Below are 24,474 nucleotides of genomic sequence, written 5' to 3'. Positions count from 1 at the left end.
TAGATGGTGGCATGAGAATGAGCAGCACTAGCCTGAGTGGTGCAGCAAGCAATCATGAGGCTGACTTTAATAGCATCTTTACTACCAAAGACGTGTCCAGCAGTCTAACAGGGAGCTCTGTAGCTTACTGCAGGTTCATATAGTATTATCAACTTCATAAGCCTCTGGAACTGTAAATATGTCTTTCAGTCATGCAGTGCAAGTGTTATTACTAATTCCTTAAGGTTTCTGCTCTGAAAGTCTCATTTGATTCCTGGGGTTTTCAAGGTGAAGACACACAAAAGCCTAGCACAGCATGATCGGCAGCAAAACAGCCAGGGTGGAACTACAGCAAGGGAAGGTGGATGACCATGGTATGAAAAGCCCCATCAGTCTTTCAGTGGAAGGACCACAGAGCTCCACCCATTTTGCAAACGGGTGCAGTGCAGTAAGTTGGTCAAGACCACAACTGAAGCAGAGCTAATTGTCCCTTCAGATATCTCAAGAAGCGCAAGGAGTACAAACATGTACCTTTCCTGGGATTACTGTCCTCTAGGGACCAAACTAACTTGTGGAAATACAAGTACCAGGATGACCTAAGTAAAGAAACTAATAGGATACTCTGAATTTGTATCTTAAACATTTTTTCCATGCCACGCTGTAGAAATACAATGGAAGTAGAATTGGCAAATACCATCCATATGCTACACTACAAAATGACTGACAGAGCACAATCTGAACATTACTCCTGGACTGAATCAAGAGAATGCATTAAAAAAATGCATAAGTGGAATACTGATATACATTAACTCAATCTTCTCTTATTATGGAATTAAAAACCTTATACCTGTAATTATGGCTTACCCCCATTACAAGCAGAGCTGCCACAAAACTGAACACTGGCCAGCTTTGTACATGAGTTCAAAGCCAGTGTGATGTTGCCTTATTTTCTTACTAACATCATCTTTATCCTCTCTTGCCCTTCTTCTCAGTTAACAAGAGTTATGTACTGAAAGTGCTGAGATAAAGTAATGGTAAGGAGGATACCGCAAAAGGTATTTGAAAAGCAGAAGTAATTTACTACATGTCTGCTTTGTTTTACTTCCTAAGCCTTCCTGTTGTGAAAGAAAATTCATCTTTTCTGGCAGACTCCAGCCTTTTTAGGCCTGAGAGCTCCCCAGGAGCTTTCGAGTGCAGGTAAATGGATGTAAGACTCAAGGAGTATAGCACAAGGAACATGGAATTAATGTTGGTTTTTGCTTTGGCTGTCACGTCTGACGTATAAGGAGAGTGCGACATCCTTGCTTGCAAGTATCTAGATGTAAAAAACACAAGGCTGAGTCCTCTGCTCATTACTATGGGTCTGAAATGCCATGAATGGAAAGGTCATGTTGCTGGTGGGTGAAGCATGTAGGATCTACACCCAGCAAAGTCTCCACGTGAGAAAGATGTCAGGGTGCTCCAAGCCTCAGGGGCCCACGATGTAAAAGCGCAGAGGAAGGACTGTGGATGGACAATAGGTGCAGCCTGTATTCTGCATGCAGCGGAGACCCCAAGAGTAGGCACAGGGGAAGCATCCACTGCCTAATCTAAATAGCACACAGAGTGGTTTTGTCCTCTTCTGTTCTCCTGCCAGTTTGCACATATGTTCTGAGTATACAGCCTGCCCTCCAAAGACCACTTACAGGGGCAATCACAAGGAAGCAAAGCAGGAAGAAAGTACCCAAAAAGGGAATTTGTTCAAGAGAAAAAAATGGAGACAGATGTAGAGCGACTAGTCACGGCTGGCGGTAAATAACCCTCTGCCTGGAGTGCTCTCTTTCTGTAAGAGGAGTTCACATATTCCATTTCATATTTCCTTTCTAGGAAGTAAAATCTTTGTTTTCCTGGCATTTGTTCTTTTTTTTCTTTCCCCTATATACTTTTTCCCTTCTGTATGGTCTAAAATTGTCTTCTCATTTTCCCTTTCTCTTCTACATTGTGCTCTCTTTCAAGTGCGACATTTCTCCAACTGCACCCTCACACAGACCTAATTTCCCTGCACTGTCCCAAGCAACATCTTTCACTATAACCCTCTCACAGTCTCTGTGCCGTGAGCACTTCCCTCTGTCTCTACATGTGCATAAACATACGGGTGCTTCACATCTGCTCCTGCGTTACAGTCCCCACTTTTTCTCATGTGCACACCTCAGAATTAAGCAAATGCAACACACACAGACAGAATATTCATCCTCTCATTCCCATAAACCTGTCAAGGCATATAGGCCAAGAAGCTATCTCTGCATAAATCTAAATCTCCGGCGAGGAAGCAATCTACTCAAAGGCAATAAAGCCAAAGGATATATTATTATCTTTGGTGTGGATCCTACTGGGCTGGGAAGTTGGCTGCTGGCTCCTCTCTGAACTTTCCTTCCCAGCCAGAACAGCCATCCCACAGACAAGTCTAAGCTTCCTTTCCTTGGTCTGATTTCCTCCTCCCGTTGTTTGGCTGGTAACCCAAAGGACAGGGTTTAATTATGGAGTTTGGAAACCTGGCTTACGCTAGTCTGCCAGCACAGGATAAAACTTCATCCTGCCTTCAGAACCAGCATCATTCTGCACTGCTGATACCTGCATTATCCCACGCAGCATAAAATGAACCACATGGAAGAAATGCCAAGTCAAACAAAAAGACGGTTTTAGTCTTTAAACTTCTACTGCGAATTTCACTGAGAAAAAACCAAAACACTGAAGCTCAGAGATTATTGTATGTTAAAACTGCCCGCATTTTGACCGTAGATTAAATAAATGGCAAGGGCTTTTTCTGGACAGGAGAGACGTCGGAACGGATGAATCTGAAACAGGTCCAGGGTCCAAAGCTCCCCTCTCAGAGAGGAACGCTGCGGCAAGTCACTGGGTAATATGGGACGTTAACATAATTTGTAGGGCTTTCAGATGACCAGTATATTTTCTAGGCAGATGCCACATTGAAGACATAAAACATTTTACACTTCTGGAGATAAAGCACCCATGTCAAATACAAAGGGCCAGACATTTATATCAGACCCACATGTGATTTATGAGGTAAGGCAGAGAACTGTGCACAGCACCACAGCAGGATGTGTCCCTCAGCGGGGAGCACCTTGTGCCAGTGTCACCCTGGCATCAAAAGACACTTCAGTACTGTTTTGTCCTTCACCACTGATGAGCTGTGGCTCTTTAGGTAATCTCTCTGCCAGCCGTGCTCTTGCAGTGACCCTGTTTTACACAGAAGCTGAGGCAATGAATTCAGAGAGGCTGCTGGAAAGCCACGGCAGAAGTATTGGGGTGGGGCTGCGTGGATATAGCATAAAGATGGTTTGAAAGTGCATACCATGCAGGCAGGATAAAGCTCTTTTTCTTCACAGCTGTGACAGTGATAGATAGCTTGGTGAATCTGAGCTATATCTAGTTGGTACCTGGCTTGAGTCCCTGATGTTGCAAGGTGATTTTCTGCCATTTTACAGGCAAGACTAAGCAGAATCTGGGATTCTTCTGTAGTAAGTGAGGAAGATCATGAGGAAGGAATAACCTTCTCTTCTCTGACTTGTTCTTGCCTCTCTAAGCACCTCAGCAAGTTTGACACGGGCAGTTGTGCTTCTTCATGATGAGCACCCAGCGGTGTCAAGAGTGGCGGAAGTGCTTTGGAGGTGTAAGGCTTTAGATACTTCTCTTGTCCAGCTCAGCAGCTCAGTGCCACCATCTAGCCAGGACTTGGATGAGACAGAGGTGATGACCACATGTGGGGAAAACCACCAGAAGTGACATCAAAATTAATAGCCAACCTCTGGATGTTGCACAAATGGAGAACATTTGTCATTAACAAAGAGTACCCCAAACTTTGGGGGGAGTTAGCCCCTACTCTGACAATGATGTAGAAGCAGTGACCCAGTCAGCTTTTAGCCATCTGTGTCTGCAGAGGAGGTTGTGATCTCTCCCTTTCTATGGGCACTGAGCTTTTGTTCGTGTTTTTGCCGCTCCATGAGTAGACCAGTTTAGTACAAGGTGAAGCTCTGCCTTACATCATCTGGAGCCTGGAGCTGATGGAGGAAACAGCCCCTAGTGTCTACTGAGCAGGACACCTCACTGAAAACACCAGAGCCCTGGGGATGGTGGCAGCAAGGCAGTCACGGGGAGCCTGGCACTTGTCTGCCTGCAGGTCCACCCTCTCCGCCTGCCAAAGTGCCACATCTGCAGTCAATAAGGGCCCACAAGCTGGCTCCTCCTCATTAGAGGAGAGAGGGCAGCTGGCAGGGGATCCTCCAAGGGCTCCCAGGCACGGGAATCAGTCCCCTCCCAGTCTGGAATAGCCCAAATTTGGTGACTTTCTGGGCATGCTGTAAAGGACAGCTGTTTGACAGGGTCTCCAGAGAAAGCTGTGGGTATGTTTCCTACATGATGAAGGATATAGGTGGCTGGCCAAGTGCCCACAGAACTGATTTTAATGCTGTTCAGGTTGAATTTACTTTTCTGTGCTGTATATAATTCATTATACACAGTGCCCTGGACAAGCATGTGTTGTTTCAAAACAAACCAAAAACATACTATTTTAAATCCAAACAAGCAAGCAAGAAAAAAAAAACATATTGCGAAAGATCCTTTGGGCTATTTAGAGGGCCCTCTCAAATACTGGAGGCTGAAGATGAAAGCTCTGCTTGCCTTCATCTAACAAATAAGACTTCTGATATTTTTATTGGCAATAAATACTTGATTATTTAGCTGTAAGCAAAATTGAGGCATTAACTTCACCTATGCATGTAGCACTGACCCAGAAAAATATTTCCAATAGTATTAAGCACCTAGATGATCTCAGGATAAGTGATCGATAGACAGTTAAGTATGTAACATAACATAACCCAAAAGATGATCAACAAGAAAGATCACACACAAAAATTAACTGAGAAAAGGCAGAACAGCTGCTTCCTAAACCTTATGAAGTGTAACGCCCAGTGATATCTATTTTGATATGAAGCCTCCAATCACACTTCATAGTATTACAGATTAATAAAACAAATCCTTCGGTAAGTCTCTTAAAAGTCATTACTAAGTGAGCTCAAGTGTTGTATGATGCTTGAAAAGTCCTTCTACCTTATATAAGTTTAGGGATATTAATTTAAACAGTATAACTGTAGGGCACAGCCTAGGCAGGTACTGCTTTTTGCTAAGCGATTGTCACCGCTATCCCAGAATTGAATGTGGACGTTTTGACAGAAAAAGACCACCTATCTTTTGCTGCATTATTTAAATACTTCAGATATTTGGCCAAAATACAGAAGTGACACACTACAGAAACATTCACAGCTGCAGGAGTAATAAAACCACTACAATATTTTCATTAGACTGACCTTTTCTCAGAAGTTACAAGATGTTTAGAATTGATCACCTTTCTATACAGCATTCAGTGTATTCTGATAACAAAACAGAGCAACTGGAGATCATGTTCTCAGGCTCCTGAAAGCCGTGGCTTACCTGGCTCCACTTCATGCCATCCACTTGACTGGCTGCCACTTCCTGGAGAGCGCCCTTGGCTTGTATAAAACGGCTCCTCACCAGGACTGTCCATCTCATCCTCCACAGACTTGAGACGTTTTGTAGAGCTGAGAAAGTAAAAACACATAATAAATACTCTATGTACGGAAAGGAACAAAGGCACTTCTGTTGGCACATATCTTGCTAGCCCTGCTTGAGACTAACTTGGTTATGGAAACTATAACAGATTTAGGGCCCTGAGAAGGGGAAGGTGTGAGTCCTGCACAGCCATCCTGCCCGCCCAACTTCTCAGCATCCACTTCTTGTTTCTGATTTGCTTTGTTGCTAATGACTAAGCTTCAGTGAGATACAAAACAATCTCTCACAGAGTCCAGACTGAACCCTTAAACACGCGTTAGTTTAACTAGAATATATTTTAATAGTTAGGCTTTTACAGATCAAAAAGCAGGACGTTTTTCAAACTTCTATTTTCAATCTTTTAACCGTAGCCATTAAATTAACCCAGACTTCAGTCCCATAAGAAGAAGCGTGGACAGGTGAATGGTGGAAGAATCCATTGTTGGTTCAAACGTTCATGTTATCCTACAAGTATAAGCATTTTACTCTGCAACTGTATGCCACCAAGCATAAAAAGCCCCCAACAGGTATCTCTGGCTAGTGTCAGTACTAAAGGATTCCCTTGTGATATATCACACCTCCCTCACCAAAGACTCAGGAGACAGAAGAGCCCTTTCAGTGGTCTCTGGTGGCCACTGACTCAGACTCTGGTAGTTCCGCAGGGAGCGGATCCCAAAGCCAAAGACACTCAGCTTGGCTCTATTTTCTATAATGAGTTGTACAGACTGCGTGGGGACGTTACCGAGAATTTCTCTTCTAAGTACTATTCCAAGGCTGGGTCAGCTCACTTTTTTCACCAAATCTGTATTCTATTAAGACTTAAGGCATTCAAGAACAGGCTCCTCTGTGTAGGGGGAACGTATTTAACAGACATAAAATATTCCACTGCAATTTCTATTGGTTTAAAACTTGCAGCCTCTCTGCAGCTCCCCACCCGAAGCTCTGCACAGGTAGGAGCTGGCGGGTATGCAAAATCAGTTTGTGAGAAACAAGAAGAATAATTCTTGCGGTATGTGTGGAATGCAGGTTTGGCCATTCCTTAATTTAGAGAATTGTTATGTGTCAGTAGGGGAAATTGTGTGCATACAATATAATTACCGCCTGATAATTCTGCTGAGTCTGTGTATTTAAGGAATATTTTTTTTTTTCTGACTGGGACAGCCTAATGAGAGGAAAACAAACATATTACCAAGTTATTAACTACCCATGCTGTTTATAATTAGCTCCTTATCAGTGGTAGCTATTTGCAGAAGAATAGAAGAGCAACAACTGAGCTCTTAAGTAACATTAATAACCTCACTTTTTTGCTTCTGGAGTCACAACTAAATTCTACCTGAGAATGGTGCTAATGATAAGCACTGTAGGGTACACAGTTTACATGCAAAAAAGAAAGAGCACAAAGTTTTTATAATTGACGTGTAATGGGAATTGTAGTCACCGAGCTTCTTAATGTGCACACTAAGTGCAAAATGTAGAATGTTCTTCCAATCACTGCAAACTGAAAGAAGTTATTGCTAAAAGCCTCTCTTTAAAGATTTTTTTTTTAAATAAAAACAACAGCTATATTCAAACTATAGAGACTTTTTACATGTGCGCTTGCTTACTGCAAAGCTGGTGGCACTGCAGACTGAGATAAAAACGTAAAAGAACCCTGGGCTGAAGTCAGACTTCCTTGTCATGTCTTTGAAATAAGTGATCTATTTTGGCTGTGGGGGACAAAAAAAAATCAATCTGGTTCCTTAATAGTGTTCAAGACTACCAGAGTGACTGGGCTTGTTTATAAATCTAACCTCATGGATGGTTAAAGTGAAAGGTAAAAAATAAAAAATATTCTTGTTTGATAGGTGCCATCTAAGCCAAAATCAAAATCAGACTGGGTAGTCATCTGCATTAACAATTCAGTTTTCCAAAGGCTGCGTCACAAATTTCTAAATGCTATATGAAAATTAGAATGCATTATAGGCCAAGGTCCAAAAACGATGTTAGTCTCACAGATAACACTTTTTATGATAAAAGAATGCATATAAGTCTATCTTAAGACTTTCCTGCTATGACAAAGTGGCACATCTCAATATGCTCCAAATTCTCTTCTGCCACAAGTGAAACTCCAACAATTCCAGTGGAACTTCTCTTGATACACCGAGATACAAGCCAGAAGTTATGCAAGTCAATGCAGCAGTTTTTCTTCGAAGCTTCTATGTATAAAAAGAACTTTAACAGCAATCCAGTTGAACATTCGGCTCTGTGAATCTGAAACAGCTCCACAGCTTGAGGCCCCCAAACAGCTTGTCAAAGAATTTAATGGTTACTTTCCCAGATGAGTAATGATGCTCGCCTGGGTTTCCAAGTAACCTGGTAGTAGGCAGAGATTAAATTACCTGGTAGAGGATGTGCTAGGTAAAGACCTCCTCATTGCTCCTGGGCTCATGCTGTAGTATGAAGAACTTTCCAAATCTGAGAGGGAGAAATTAGGACCTGTTCCTGCAGCTATCGGTGCTGGGGAAACAAAAGAGATTGCAGTCAGTAAGTCATGTGAATAAGGCACGAATTGCACTTTCTTCTTCCTCGTGAGTGTGTTTCGTTTCACAATGAGAACAGGTGGGGTGTGGAAATTATTAGGAAATACTAATGGTAACCGGCATTGCAATCAAGAAGATGTAAATTTATCAAGAATACAATGTTCCATGACATAGACTCTTTCTTACATTCCTCCAAAGGTATTCTTTTTAAAAAAAAAATTAAACAATTATGGCAAGACTTTCTTTAAGCACTGCTTTTCTACTAATATAATTCTAACATTTAATCAAACTTGTTGCTTTTGCTTTTAGGACAACATCACATCTATTGGCATAGTTACAAATAGGCTGCATCATCCCTGTAGTGTGCTTGGCATAATCTATAAGCAGTTCAGGCAGGGAAATACACACTTCAGGACCTTTGGTATATACGTGATGTACATCCACAAGCATAGAGGTTACAAATGCTCCTTGGAGAAAGCACAAAAGCAGATGAGAAACCTGAGTTCTTTTCTGCCTGTGAACATCTGAGCTTTCCTCTGGCCTCTCCTCCAGCTAAATCAGAGCTAGAGACATACGACTCTCAAAAACTTTTGTCCAGCATTTAGCTTCCACTGTTCACCTCTCATTACCTTATCCAGCACCTAAGTTTTATAGTAAGGTATATGAATACCTTTAATTTCCCTGTCCTAGAGCTTTGGTTTTACATTAAAACATAATGAATTCCCACACACCCTGAAGTTTGCAGGCACAAGCCTATGAACGCCATGTACCTTATTCTTCTGGGAACAGAAAAGGAACAGAGCAGTTTAATGTTAAAGTCAACAGACAATGCATTTCACGAAGAAATGCCACTATATGGCAAATGGTACCATATCCACTGTTGCTGTTCCAGTGCTATTTACAGGACAATACAATTTTGGGAGCTGACAATTACAGATCATGATTTTCTCTCACATTTCAGAGACATCTGAAAAAGGACGTACTGCACAATTAAATGCACAAGCTTGGCCTGGAACGTATTGTCTGAGAGCCCTGATTCACAGCAACAAAGGCGAAGCAGTCTCAATGCCACACAAGGATGCTGAGCCAAGTTTAATCTTTGGTCTGAGAATCTGGCCCACTTTCAACCATGAAAAAATCTTTCACTCTGATGGGGCAGGAGTGAGGAAATGAAGACAGGATAGCTCCTATCACCCAGCTAACATGTCTGGGCTGAAACACAGGCTTCTGGGAGTGCTGCCATTGACTGTAAAGGGGCCAGTATTTCACCCCAAGTCTTAAGGAGCTCACAATGTCAGATTTGACAAAGGAATAATGTAGCTTTGCAGCTGCCTCATCATCCCCACAAGACAATTAGTTGTTGTTTGGCAAGGATCTTTTAAGAACGTCATTGAGACAGAAAGGGAACAGCCTAGATAGCCACGGACTTTTAAAAGCATGGGACGGAAAATACACAACGCCATTAAAACTTGAGAAAATCTGGAATGATCATTAAAAGGAACTAAGTTGGGAAGTAATTTATGACAAGAACACTCAAATCCTTTGTTATCTTCTCTTAACTATCATATGCTTCCTGCACACTAGGTATATGAGGGGGTGTGTTAACAGAAAGAAAGAAAAATTAAGCATAGTAAAATTAACTCATTTTATCAATTTGTGCTTTCTGCAACAGTTTCCTGACAGCAGCTACAAGAGGCTGTAAAACTGATGAATTTGCATGGAAAAAGAAACCGGTGTAAGTAATTTGTGTAAAAGGTAACACGGACATGGACTGCTATAATTCAGACACCCTGCAGATAGCAGACTGCTGCAGTGTGAGCAGTTATGGGTTAGAAAAATGACCACACTGCAGTCAGTCTGACTTGAATGGAAATCAATCATAAAGGTACTCTCTGCAGCATCTACTCCACAGTTTTCAGCAACTTCCTTGCCAAACAGATTTGTGGTCTGTAAACCCTTTGCTGATCAATTCCTCTGCACCCTCTACCTACCAAAGCCTAACTTACAGGTTAAGCATACTATTTTCCAAACAGGAACATAAAAAGGCAAGCACTAAATTAAAGCACCGTTTCTTTCTGAAGCACAATGAATTTCCTAGCCTTTGCAGGATTTATGAAACAGTTTTATTCCAAACAGATATGGAAGAAAAACTGGCATCTGGATAACGTTTCTCTTCTTTCTCTCACTTCCCTCTGTTTATCACTCTCTCCCCAAATCCTGGACGTTTCTGTTCCAACCCTTGAATTGGCCCTGTAGGAAAATGAAATGTATCTCCAGACCAGGGGTGGGGTAGAAACAATGTATTGCTAATGCTGTGTAAACTCAGCACAAAGTAGAAAGGGCTAATCACACAGTAATTTCTGCCCAGGTAGCAAACATGAAGGATGCTTTGTTTGTCACAGGCCAAACCACCTTGCCATACTCAGGAGCCTGTTGCCACCTGAGGGTTAAAGAACAAAACCCACCTCTAATATACACCAACAGATCTAAGCAGCGGAGGTTAAAGTGCCTACCTGGTCTATGGCGGCGAGTACCTGAAATCCCTTGGCAGTCCTTACGTAGGAGCCACAATCCTGCCACAACCAGCTCAAGGTCTCTGGCCCTAGAAGTGCTGTGGCAAACATTGCACAGGGCTAAGCTGTTCTGAAATCCCTTCCTCTGCGTGCCTGACAGGCACATATTTGGTGCCTGTCTTTCAACAAAGGGTATTTGTATCTTTGCTTGCAGTTACCCCATTTACTATCATAAAACACAGCAACGTGCTGATGCATAGAGCACACCCTGAGACTGTCAGGGAGAGGTTAATGTTTTTCATTCGCATGGCGGAAGGTTGCTTCCTCTTCCCAGATGGAATTTGGTTGAAGCCATGAATGCTTTCTGTCTCTGCTTCAGCCTCAGCGGAGCTGAGCCACACCTTGCAACTCCTGCGCTGGGCTTCGGCTGTGGGGAGCTCGCTGCCTGGCATCTGCCTCCAGTTACCCTTGTGTTTTGCAGTGCAACGCGCCATGAGAGTGGGCACGGTGCAGCTAGCCCAGCCAGGAGGCATCCGAATCTGCTCCAAATGGCTTTTCACACTGCCTTTGCAGACTGTCCACCTTGTATGGGCCCAGAAGCTGGTGGAAAGGCAACACTTATATTTATTTGCAGGATTCCCCGCAAAGGCTGCAGCTCCAGAGAGTAAGCAAAGGGATCCAAGTGGTGCAAACTGTGGCAAAATTCTGTCTAAATTAACCCTCTTCATTGTAGCACGTGATGATCCACCATGCAACCTCCCTACACCCCTCTTCCTACATCCCAGGAACAGGCTCTGCCCCCACACAAAGTGGCAGCATGGTTGTGAAGCTCCACTCCAGGACAGCCGGCTGTTACACACTGCAGCCTGCAGAAACTCCAGGCAACGACATTAAAAACACTCCATTTCCCCCCTTAAGAAATGTTCTGCAGCAAAGTGACCTTCTGATAGTTCAGGAACATCTCCCAAACAGGAAAGGATGTCAGAAATTGCAGTTGCAAGTCAAAACAATAGTCTCCACCTACTGCCGGCATCAAGATGTCATCTGACCCAGGCCTCCGACCTGGCAGGGGGCAAGGAGGAAGGACCCCTCTTCCCCTAACACTCAGCCCACTGATGTGTGCAGGCTTTCTAAGCAAACAAACTGATGCTGGCCTCAGCTCCCAATTTCAGCTGCTGGCATCACAAAAAAATCCCTGTGCAGATGGGACACGTTTCGCTTGCTCTGAGGGGCAGGAGGAGCTAGTTTGCCCAAAAGGAGGAGCAGGAGGAAGGTGGGCGCCTCTGCCTGAGCACCAGCACTGTGCTACTCCTGGGGACACAGGGCAGCAACGCCCCTGCTGCCAGCCTGCTCTCTCCACTGCCAGCTTGTTAGCTCAGATCTTCACCCAAAATGTCAATAAAAATAACAGAGAAATTAACAAAAAGCCCTCTGACTTAACCCAATTGGAATATTTATTTTGAAAAATTTATTGAATTACAGAACAGGAAACCCACTAAATAAAACCAGCTAGGCTGGCATTTGTCTTCCTTGGAATACGGCACTCTCTTTTAGTCATGTTAATATTTAGTTTCTCTTTTTACCATTTTCATGTATTTATTTTTACAAAGGGGATGGGATGTGACTAAGATCATTACATGTGTTAACACTGCAGCAAAGTGATAATGTGTTTAAGGTTAAATGGGAGAAACATGACATTTGACTAATAAACTTTTTCCTGTGTTGTGACTCCATAAACAAAGGGAAACACACTGTACTGCTGCTGCCGAGAGGAAAGGGGAGCTGGTTTCAGTATTTTTTTTTTGCAAGGCCTTTGTTTCCTACACACTGTATCATTAGATTCAAAGAGGTTTTGCCGAATACAACAGATATGAAATGTGTGATGTTCATTTTAAAATTACAAGTACAGCCTGCTATTGACCATCTAATTATGCTGAGTTCCATTTATAAACATAGCTAACCACTAAGTTTATAGAGACTTTTTGTGCTGCTTTAATAGGATATTGATCGAGAGCAAGGTTTGAGTGGACTGCCATTGAATTGTGTAATGGCATACAAAAGGCAAGGTCACGGCAACTGTTCACTCTATGCCTGCAGTCTATTTTTTATTATAATCTTTTTTTCTTCCTCCCATACCTAAGCCCAAACAGTGTGTTTTGGATAGCAGTGCTTTGCTAAGGAATACAGAGTATCTTTTTAAATGTTAATTTTCATGCTGCTGACTTTAACTACCTTCACTACTGTAATGCTTAGTATAGCAGAAAACATACAGGCTGCTGTTTAGAGCTGTTTTATTATACCCCGGCTTTCACACACGTGCTCTGCGTGGAGGAGAGCCTCTTCTCCTCTCCTGGGCTACAGGAAGGCAGCAGCATCCTCCCTGCCCTTTGCAGCTGCCTGCCTGGCCCAGACCCATGACAGGAGCCGGGGCACCCCACACCTTGCCATAGGCATCCAGTATGTGCTGGGGCTGGCAGGACTTTCCTTTCAGTTTTTTTCAGCTGTACCTGGCCACTGGACGAAAGGCATGATGAAGCTGTGTTTCCTCCGTCGCACCCACACTCCATGCCTGGAGCGGTGGCAATTACTTTCATTTCTAGCACTTGTCCACCTGCCTCACAGCAAGGACAGCTTCAGCCCCTGCCTCCATTGCTAAAGCAGCCGCTAACCAAGTCTGGCACCCACCCCATCCAGCAGCCTCGGTGTTGCAGGATCCCGAGCTTTTCAAAATGCCTTGGCCACAAAAGCACCTCTTACCTGTGGAATTAGTGTAACTGACTCAGTGATAATTAGTTGGATCATTTCTGTGTTTATACAGGAGTGGTAAGCAACTGCATGTACACTTGTGTGCTTGTGGTTTCACTGGCTCATTAGAAGGATTAAAAGTCACCCCACTTGCTCCGTACAGCTCCTTACTGCACACAGCTAACATCTTAAAACTCAAAGCGTGGCATTTTCAGTCCAGGGCACAGTCAGAATTCCCTTGTTTATCAGCATGAAGAATGATGTCATTTTGACAAATAACACAGCACAAAACAAATGTGTTTGATTTGGCTCTAGCGAATGTTCATAAATCCTAAGTCTTTCTTCACATCCTGGGCAGTGCAGTTTATCTGGCTGCTTGAAGGACCTCCAAGGGAGGAGATCTTCCCAGCAGCTCTCTACACAAGAGCACACGGTGAAGACTCAAAGCCAAGAGGGGAACAGCGTTCTCCATGTCCCTCTCCTGGCTCCAGCCTGCCATGGCCTCCCAGCCTCTGCCAAGCAAACAGGACTGTACACTCGGCAGTGGCTTGGCACCACAGCCACCCCTCTGCCGGCACCTTTTGCAGAGGGTATTCTCCAGTGCCCTGCATATAGCTGCACACAGTGAGTGGAATATTTTCCTAACAAGGGTAGAGAGGGAGAAAGTTTTGCTTTGCCAACAGCTGGCTGTCAGTTCACAAAACTTGTGTATCACCAACGCTTCTGCTTCTGAGCTTTTTGTTGTCAGCCCAAACCTCTCTGGAGATGGAAGAATGAAGTCTCTGTTATCTGAAGGGGTCTCCCCAGTATCTGGTGTGACAGACAACACTTAGAAAGGAGCTCACACCCTTTGCTGGCTAATAATACAGGAGAACTGACAGCATGGTCTGCAACATCCACATCAGATGGGGTGGAGAGGGGTCTACCTGTTTTTCAGATGAACATTTATGATCTACTTTCTCTATTTTACTAGGCTTTGCAAGATTCAGTAGCTGGGTAGCATTTCGAAAGAAAATCTGCATCTATAGGACTGAAGAAAGCAAGTTTCTGTTACCAAAACAGTCTAGACTTGTTCAATAGCTCACAGAAACTGTGATGATCAGCACTGATAAGTAAGATAGATAATGGTAACAGCTGACCTTTTGCTTGATTAATTCATTCCCCAAATTTGCATGACGGAGACAACTGCCTATTACTTGAGACTCCTTGCCATGTGGACCTCTGGGAACTTTAGTAAATAAACCTGGCACATAATTGCTACCAACAATATTTCGTAAGATTAATTATAGATAACAGCAGCAAACCACACGCCAGTTAAAACTGTGGGAAATCACACATTGCTATCATCGTATTATCAAAAGCAAGCATGGAAAGAAACATGACAATGGGCATACACAAAGATTACCTCTTTGTAAAGCCAACGCAGTGCATACTCAGGAAGAGAGCAGAGACTAAACGTGAGGGCCCACTATGGAAAGGCAGGCTTGTTCCTTCCCTAGCCATGGTGGCTTCTGAAGGAGCAATGACTTTTTAGAAAGTAAAACCAAGAGAACGGACTGAGGGCATTTTGATTACTCAAGCTACAGACTGTAGCTGCCGGTGAGTCTGGATGATGACTGTTCCTAAGGTGAGCTCCCCAGCATGAAAGTAACCCATGGACTGGTCTCAAATCAAGACACAGGAACATGTAGACAACCCAGCAAGGGTTATATTGAAAAGCACACTCTTTAAAAGACCTTGCCTGCCAATTTAGGCAAATATGCAGCAATTACTTCGTTGCTCTGTTATGTTAAATAAGTCTTTGAATATTAGCATGTGAATTCATACTGACTTTGCTGTGAATTTGTTGCTAGACTCTACACTAAACATATCCTAGTGGGTAGCCACGGCATGTCAGGCTGTGGGCTTCTCAGACCTCACAAAGTAAACAAGGTTATGGCTGGTCAGGACATGTCTGGGGCATCTCCAAGGAAAATCCAGGGTGATATCAAAGGCAGTGTAGCTAAATCAGTTGCTGGCACTCTTCCCTCTGAGTCAGTTCTGAAGTGATATCCCGATATGCTTTGGGGACACTATTTTTGGTAGAGGTGCTGGCTTGTAGACAGGATGTAAAACTGAGGTCTTGACCTCCCAGGATTATTAAAGAGCTCATGAAAAAGAGTGCAAACCCCTGCGTCTGGAACAGATAAAAGCTGAATCTTTTTATTTTGCCCACCAACACCTCCTTTCTTATTTCCGATAAAGTTCATGCCTGTCCTGCTCTTTCTGCGTGCAGGTGCCCTACCCTTGGAGGTGGTGCATTTCAACAGCAAGTAGAGGGAATGTCGTGGACACAGGTCATAGTTTGCAAAACATGCTGAATGCTAGGATTTCTGATACACAATGTTTTCGTTTAGTTACAATAAAATATAATGGAAGATTAATAGACATGAAACATGACGCTCATGAGGTCAATGCCAAACTCTCAGGGAGGCTGGGACTGGGGCTGGCTGTGGAGGCTGAAGTCCTGAACGGGGGCACTTTTCTAGCAGCCCTGTCCTGTGCACACATGAAGCACGGCTGACAGAGTCCAGAGGCAGTTCTGCCGTGTAGGGCTCCTACAGTAAAGATAAGATTGTGGTGAAGTGGGATGCCTTGCAGAGGGGGAGAATGAATCCTTTGGGCTTCAAAAGCCTTACGCTGTCACACTGAAATAAAGTGACATAACATGGAGACATTCAAAAGACTAGCGTTAACTTGGTTTTGTCCACAATGCTACAGGTACCAGCAAGTTAGTGTACACAGTACAGTGAGTAACATGTCAAAGTCCCTATTTAAGCACTTGAGCAAGTGAACTGATTTGCAAATGTGCTGAGCGCTCAGCAGCTCCTCTTGACTTCTAAGTTCTCTTAACTTTGTCCTTCTCACAAATTCCCACCAGTTGTCAGGGAAGAAAACTCAGGAGAAATGTCTGCCTTAAACTTTTTCTCCCTCTATCTCTCTCTCCAGCACATATAACTGACATTCATGTATCTCCCCCTTGCCATGCTTTCTTTGTAGCATCCCATTTTTGAATATAAAGCCGATTTACTAGCTAGTGCAAGTCTTTCCGAAAGAGGAAATGAAACAGGAAAATCCTTACAGAAACTCTGTGTTCTGACTCAAAACCACAGATTCTCTGCTAGGTTTGTGCCAGTTAAGATTCCAGCCCCAGAAGGACTTAAACTTAAACATGCTCAGAGCCAATACATAAACAAATATTCTAGGAGGAGAACCATTTTTATCACTGGCTGTGATAAAGAGATTGGTTACAAACCCTAAGGTTTTAAAGGGGCACGTACTTGAGTGGTTCACCTGGAGCAGTGGTAATTGGTGACAATGTGATGTTACTGCATGGCTCTACACTAGCTGCAGAGAAGATCCCCAAAGGACTAGTACCTACGGCCCTGGCTTACCAATAGTCTCTCTGCAAGGGACTGTCCATATGCTCTCCTTGGACTATCTGGATTATGTCATAGCAAAATACAATCAATGCACCTTTGATCAATGGAACAGGGTGGTGACAGGTACTCTTAATTCACTGTTGTTAGTGAGCATTGACAAGTCTGTAATGATCATGCTGCAGTGTGTCATTCATGCTGGGGGCATTAGCATTCTTTAAAGGTCAAAAAACAAATCCTTCTAGAAGACTGAATTCCATACAGTTAATGGAAAACGCAGGCCTTGCGAAGTCAAGATGTATGCCTCTGCACAACTGAGATTATCAGAGCTAAAGTTGGTACAGTTGTTGGCATTATTAATGAGTTCATCAATTTGCAGGTGTACAAACACATGGCATGGATGAACACAACATGCAAAAACAGCATAAGAAAATTTCCAGGCTTATGTGCACAGATTATGTCGTTTCTAGAGGTCTGGTTAAAATACAGTCCTTGGATCCTGCAAGAGATCCATTAGGTAAGCTGATCTTTGTAGGCATTTATTTGCACTCTGATACAGAGTCTGCCCATTTTCAGCTGGGTACCAGGTCAACTTGCACATGCAAGTTTGCAGAATTAAGACTTTTTTATTTACTTTTTAAAATTATGCTGTTTTATCTTCCCACTAAAAGATGCGGCACACAAACACTGTCCACTGGTGAGAAGCAGGGAGAAGAGACTCTCAATTTTCAAGACTGTTTCTGAATTGGGGAAGGGGCACAACAAGAATCAAAGAAAAAAACGGGGATTGCAGAAACCACATAAACTGGCCACAAAATGATACTTACTTTGTGAGACTCTTACTAGCTCAGTCACACTGAAAACACCTGATGTGACAAAACTGTCCTGGAAGCCCAAATGTCCTACAAAACAAACAGAGTGAGAGAACTGCGATTAACTTTAAGCATTTAATGACAGTATTCTCAAATACTTTACTTTCATTTAGACTTAAAATGTGACATCTAATTTCCCACTTAGCAGTAATTATTGTTTATGTAGGTGGGTAACTAGTCATACAGCTATGTAGGCTGCTTTGTGGTTTCTATCTAGAGGTTAGGAAAGCTAACGTGACACATCAGCAGGGAGATTTTTACATGTTAAAGCATCTCAACAGGAAATCTGAAACAAAAGAGGACTATTTTAATAAACGGTTACCTTGGATGACCCCTAATGACTTCACAATTGAAATGAAAATACTGTACCTAGGAAACAGACAGGACAGCTAAGTTCCATAATCGTTTTAAACATTATTCTCTAAAGAAACATCTGATCAGGATTATCTACCCATTCATTCAAACAAAACAAGATTTAAAGATGTACTCTTCATTTTCTAAGGTTACACTAGGGAAATCTTAAAATAGCAGCTGGTTAAAAAAAAATTAAATTAATGCCTTTCCCACAAAAAAAAAAATCCTAACATTTAAAACTAGCTTTCAAAAAGAAAAATAAATCTCTGCATAGGAAAAGTATTAACTTTGAGCTTTGGACTGTCTTTAGGAACCAGGGCATACGCTTCCACGCTCGCCTCCGTTGTGCAAGGAATGCCTCTACACTTGGTATCAAAATGTTATTACACTTTACATAACAGTATTCTCCTTCTTCTCTGAAAACATGCCTACCACCAAATGTTCATTTAATTTTCACGGGTATGATCAATTACAAAAGGAGCAGCTTTTGGGCTGCAACCCAGTGTAAGTGTGCAGAGTGGGATACAGCAGTTCACGCGGGACCTATCTGGACTTCAATTAGAGGTCTGCAGTTAGTCGGCCAGACTGACCTCCTGCTTTTGAAATCAGGGTCAAAGGAGAAATCTCAGGATAAAGAGATTATTAAAAGAACTGTAAAGTCCTACTTGTCCACAGGATAAGTGGCATACCTTTTTAGGTTGTCCTACTTAGAGTCACTGATTCCAGCACATGCACACATATATTATTGAATGATTTGCAGTATATTCTACTATACCCTGTGCTCATCACAGCAATACCTGCGCACCTTCCTATAGTGAGCAGAGCAATAGGACTAATGCAAGCTGCGTATTTGTTCTCCTGTCTTTCTTTCAGGGTTGTTTAAAAAAACCAAACATATCCCATTGCCATTTCTACCTGCAGAATGGGAAGTAAAAGAAATGCATCTTGTGTGCAGGACTACAGAGGGTGACATGTCAGGGAAAGGTTTGGGAGAGAGGTCAGCCGTCCATCTCCAGCCAACTCCTCAGCGATTTCTGCTCCTGCACAGAACTCCTCCCCTGTTTCTGTGAGGACCCTATGGTGCCAGATGAATGCAGTCGCTAAGCTAACAGACTTGAGACAAGTTTCTACATCAGGCATGTTTTTATACTTCAGCAATAATGATGAGTTTTCAAACTGTGTATATGTATATCTTTGGGCATCCTTGTGTATGTGTGTATACATATGTATTATGTACACAAACATATAAATATACACAAATCTGTCATGCTCCAGCTGTAGATAAATGTACTATAAAATATTGAAATTGATGCTGAAATTCAACACAAACAAATTCCTCAATCTGCAAACAAGGTTTTTATTTACATCAAGAGAATAAATTTTTCTCTACTTCAAATGAAAAAATGTTCTTACAAGCTTTTATTTTTCCTTCTTTTCAACTCAGAAATAGCTCTCAGATAATTGTAAATGCTTTTGCCTGATCTGCTTTGTATTTTACCATAATAAAGGTGATGACTACATCATTCTGCTTTTTAGAAATGGTTGCAGGCCATACACAATGTTTGTTCATTGACAATTTCCCAAGTATTTTTAATATGAAGATCTACTTTTCATATGCTGCAGCAGACCTGCCTATTGAATTAAATGATCTGTGAATTAAAAATAATTCTCTTAGGTCTGCACTGAAACCACTCATGTGCCTAAAATTAAGCATATGCTTAAGTGCCTTGCTGGATCATGGCCAGGATGCTTACTACTCCGCAGAGCCCTTTGTAGGGAAGCCAGTCTATGCTATATAACTTCTCATACTGTGCTCATCATGGCAGTATCTGACCAACTTCCAGAAGTGCATTCAGCAATGCTATGAACATCTGTCACGTGTTGTTTTTTCACAGTGCAACATACTGGCTCTGCTCTAGTGTCCACTTCTACCTGCATTTCTAAGGCACGTTCCTATCGCACTAAGAGCGAAGGTGAAATTTAAATATGGAAGTAAAAAACAAATCACAGCTACGATAGGACATGTGGCTGATTTTTTAAGGGAAAGTCTAGAGCCCTTTGTAATCATCCAATAAAAACATGATTGTCTCATGGCTAACTGCGTTACCGTAACCTAGCAAACACAGGTAAAACCAGAAATGAAAATGCTGTAGAATGGTTTAAATACATTCTAGCTTTCAGGGTCCCACAGGGCATAAGAAAAGTTGAATAAGTTAGCTTGGGCCTGCTAACTTCATTATTCTTATTTTGCTGGGTGTACTTGAAATGTGCACTTCTGTAGTGGGAACACTTCTTATGCGTGTACATGTAATAGTAATCATTAAACAGCAGCATGCAACGAGAGTGATTAGATTTTCATCCTTCAATACTGAAAATAAACATTTCACAAATGAAAGGTGAATTTCACAATTCTCCAATTTGTTATTTACTTATAAACATTAGGAAATCAGGGACTCATCTCGCCAATCATTAATAATATCTTGATACCCATAAAAGCAACGTCCTTGGCTTAGAGCTGTATCTTGAACTCAATTTGATGCATGGTTGGTCTGTGAATAGTTCGGTAGAACTCCATGAAAGTTTAAAGGTTTGCCTGGATGGTTCAGATTGCAAAATCCAGGCCTAAGACTGTAGCTTTTGCTGAGCTGTGATAACAGTGCAACAAGAAAATGAGAGAAACAGGACAAAGAAGCTAGACATGTAAAAGAAGAATGACTGGGAAATAGCAGGATTGACAAAATATGTGAAGTAAACATTTTGCGCCTATTAACAGGGGTCAAAATGCAATAATATATCAATTTGGCTGCTCCACTTAATTCTGAATCAGAAAAAAGTAGGTAAAGTCAAGCAATTACATATGCAGTTGTTAGCATTAACGAGCTCCTTTACTGAAAAGATGATTAAACATCTTGAAAGCTTGCAAGATTTACTTTTCATACAGCACTTTACTGAAGTACATGCACTGTGATACTTTTGCTAAATATCCCAAAGGTAGGACATTGAAATTACTGTATATGATCTGGTTATCTCCGCAGCTTTGTGTGATAGTCACATTTTGGTAGGAAAGCAGGTGTTCAAAATGAGGATGAGAGAATTTTTACTCACTTTATAAAAAAATAACAGAGCTCATTCACTGAAATTCTGGGTATAAATTAAGACACCTGGCTAGCCAAGGCAGGCCCTGACTCAGCAAAGCAGTTAGAGCATGTGCTTAATTTTAATCACATGCTTGACTAAAGCATATGCTTATTTGCCCTGCCAAATAAAGATAGGCTGACAAAGTTAAGCAGGTATTTAAATATATTGTTGAATCATTGCCTTCAAACCAAGTCTAAGTCCAGCTAGGAGTTAGCTCATTACACAAGACCTCACTTCGGCTCACAAGGATGATCGGTTTTCCCCCAAAGAGGAAAAAACCCGAGGCTTATAAGACCAGATTGAATAAAGCAGATCAGGATACTAACTAATAAATAACATGCCATTACCCAGTCGCATGTCTGGTATTGCATACAAACACGATGCAACACTATCGTAACAAGTACCACATGAAAAATGTTTTTCCATAGCTTGATGATTGCTTTAATTGGGGAGAAAATTCATAATGCGATTTACGTATTCTTCTTTTTGAACCCAGTAAAGAAGCCAGAAGAACAGGCTTGAATTGCTGGAGCCTAATTCCGATCTCAAAGAAGTTTTAAACAAGTCTTTCTACACTGATCAAATAGAGTTTCACCTAATTTTCTCCTAATTTACACTGGCAGAGGAGAAATCAGGATTAGGACTTGTTGTCTAATGCTATTTGTTTTGAATTATTAAGCAAACATTCCTATTTCAATGAGTAAACGTGTACAAAGGCAACTAACCTTCGTCCTAAAATCTAGTTTACAGGGAGAGTATTGTCTGCTTTCCCAATTAATGCTGTAAAAAGGAGTCTCAGACGTTGAGCTACCAATCAAGAGCTTGTGTTGTAGCTTGAGAAAATCATGACTGATGCAATTACTTTTATGTAGAAAGTCTGAATATGGTCTATAGGTTAAAGTTCATCGGGTTATTGTTCCTTAATTGAATATCAGAAGATGTTTTCAAGGTGCTCAAGGTATTATTGTTATTTAATTAGCAGGCTTCCTTGTGTAATCCAACAGTATTATTTTTATTATAAAATAGTTAGATTGCACCATAAATATACACGGTATTTTCTAAACAGAGATACAGCTGATTTCCTGAAATCCAAGCTTAAATTTTTTTTTAAGAGTTACTCCTTTGAAGATGAAAAAGTCCATATCCAGTTATTTCTCTTCCACTACAGTCCAAGTGACAATGTATTAAGCTTTGGAGAACAGCTTTTTGGGAGACTTTGATTCCTTTTCAGTGTTTTGAAATTACACAAGTCCTCCAAACTAGCACTGAAGCCATTTCTAAAGCCTTTTTCATGTTCAGCATCTCACTATGCATAGCCATCTTAAAACCTTAAAATAGTAATAATCAATTAGGGTCTCAAGCCTATTATCTTAACCAAATGCCTGATTAAAGGAAAAGCCCTCTCTGCTCAAAGCGCAACTTGATTCCTTTTGGTTTTATCCTCTATCTAGATAATCCCATGTTTCACAAACAATGTGGAGCAATAATATTGATTAGAAAATTAATGTGTGTATCACACAGCACATGCAGGCCTTGAGAGAGGAGATGTCATCAGGGGGAACCCGGATCACCCCGAGGACTCCCAAAAGGTTAGCTATTCCACAGCTGCACTGGCTGAGGAGGATGGGAGTGACAGAGTTAGTCCTAATCTGCGTTCTCCAGCAAAAGGAAAGGACAGAATATGCATGCTTCAGTCAAGACCTTCATAACATTTACACTCTGCTTAACTGGAAGGTGAGCTTATTAAACCTGGGCTGACCCAGCCACGGCAGCCCCACAACTGCATTCCCTTCCAGAAACACATCCCCCTGCACAGACACAAGGTCCTGCAGGCAGTCTGGCACAGTGGTTGTGTGCCATGTGCTCGCACAGGGAGGAAGGTGCACCTTGCTTCTGGGAAGCGTCCACCTCCAGGGCAAGCGTGGGTGGCCGGGGGAGCACCCCTGGGCTGAGAACAGCTGCTGCCCAAGCACTTGTACCTGCTCACCCTTGCCTGGGGCAGCACCAGTGAAGTTCACCAAGAGATACTTGGTCGCTACCTCATGCTGGAAATGGAAAGCTAGATCCGTGGGGCCAAACCTCATACGCTAACTTCGTCTCTAAAAAAACCAGGTAGACTGAAGAGACCATCTATCTGTCCAAGTGAATGTCTCTCCCGTTCAGATGGAAGACAGCACGAGGAAGCTGTACACAGGCCTGAATATTGCACATAACTAACGAAATCTGCATTTACCAACAGACCCCAAATACCGATCTCCAGAGCTGGCACAACGGCTTCATTTTAATCGCTTTGTACAAAATGCATTCCTCAAATTTGTAAGCGATAAACCTCTAACGGTAAATTATACCACATTTTTAATTAATGGGCTTTTTATAGAAGAGTTAAGCAAGATATTATACATTAAAGGCGATACAGAAGCCTCTCTTGTTCCCTGACAAATGCTCCAACTTCTATTTTGTCTTGTTATTTCCAATTTAATTTTAATGCCACAGCAATAACTCACCTTCGACAAATTACACATTTTCTTATGAAATAACTGCTGGGCCACATGTCATATATGCCGTTATTCTCTCCAGCTCACCTACCTGCCTTTGGCTGAGATTTTAAGAAGTGCTAGGACTTTCTTTGTGTCCCATAGCAGAATGGATTAGACCGTCCAGGGCATGTCGTGTTAGTACAATAGAGGAACACTTTTAAGGCTTTAAAGTCATGTAATACAATTCTAGGCTGGATCTTTCTTGTTAAAAAAAGTAGAATGGGAGTGATTGAAAGAGAAAAGGGCCAATATTTGACAACAGAAATCAGCATAACCTCCTAACAGCGGCAGTCATGGATGACTGCCCTTTGACCCTGGGAGATTATGTGGGATTTCAATGACAACAGCTGGAAGTGAGCATGTGAGAATAGAGAACACAGATCTGAGGCCTCCTACAAAAGACTGCACAATCCCTGCCCAGATCTGAGTGTTGATTAGAAATTGTTTCCTGGTCCTGGCTTAATAGAGTGTGATAATGAAAGTTTTGTTAACACTTCACAATATGCAAAACCATTGGTAAATGACTTGCCTTTTTGGTTTTTAGCTAAAATGTCTGTATCTAGCAAACAGTAAAATTGTGAAGCGCTGCTAGTTTTCGTGGGTGCACTTCTGATACCAGTACTCAAGTTCAGCTCCGTTTCCATACACTTTGTGTACTCTCGGTGGCCATCGGGAATCAACATCTCAAGGCGCTGGGAGTGGCTCGGAGAAAGGACACTCACACCACTAGGGAAGGATCCACCTGACCCGCCATGATGGGGGGTGTATCAAGG

The 24,474-nt window shown here is 42.1% G+C and overlaps 1 protein-coding gene across 5 annotated transcripts in view; it reads right to left on the bottom strand.

Moving 5' to 3' along the window:
* NFIA (nuclear factor I/A) overlaps nt 1-24,474 on the bottom strand; it is a 246,694-nt gene that overhangs the window by 71,900 nt on the left and 150,320 nt on the right. For all 5 annotated transcript variants that reach the window (XM_009319810.1, XM_009319812.1, XM_009319811.1 and 2 more), the window contains exons 3-5: nt 17,628-17,702; nt 7,983-8,100; nt 5,467-5,594 (exon numbers count right to left, since the gene is read on the bottom strand). In XM_009319810.1, coding sequence (XP_009318085.1) covers nt 5,467-5,594; nt 7,983-8,100; nt 17,628-17,702 — 321 coding nt within the window. The remainder of the gene's footprint in view (nt 1-5,466; nt 5,595-7,982; nt 8,101-17,627; nt 17,703-24,474) is intronic.

Source organism: Pygoscelis adeliae, unplaced genomic scaffold, assembly GCF_000699105.1.
Source record: "Pygoscelis adeliae isolate BGI_AS28 unplaced genomic scaffold, ASM69910v1 Scaffold181, whole genome shotgun sequence".
In the NCBI taxonomy this organism is placed as follows: domain Eukaryota; kingdom Metazoa; phylum Chordata; class Aves; order Sphenisciformes; family Spheniscidae; genus Pygoscelis; species Pygoscelis adeliae.
The sequence above is the reverse complement of the archived record's forward strand: the minus strand, read 5'-3'. Positions and strand labels throughout refer to the sequence as shown.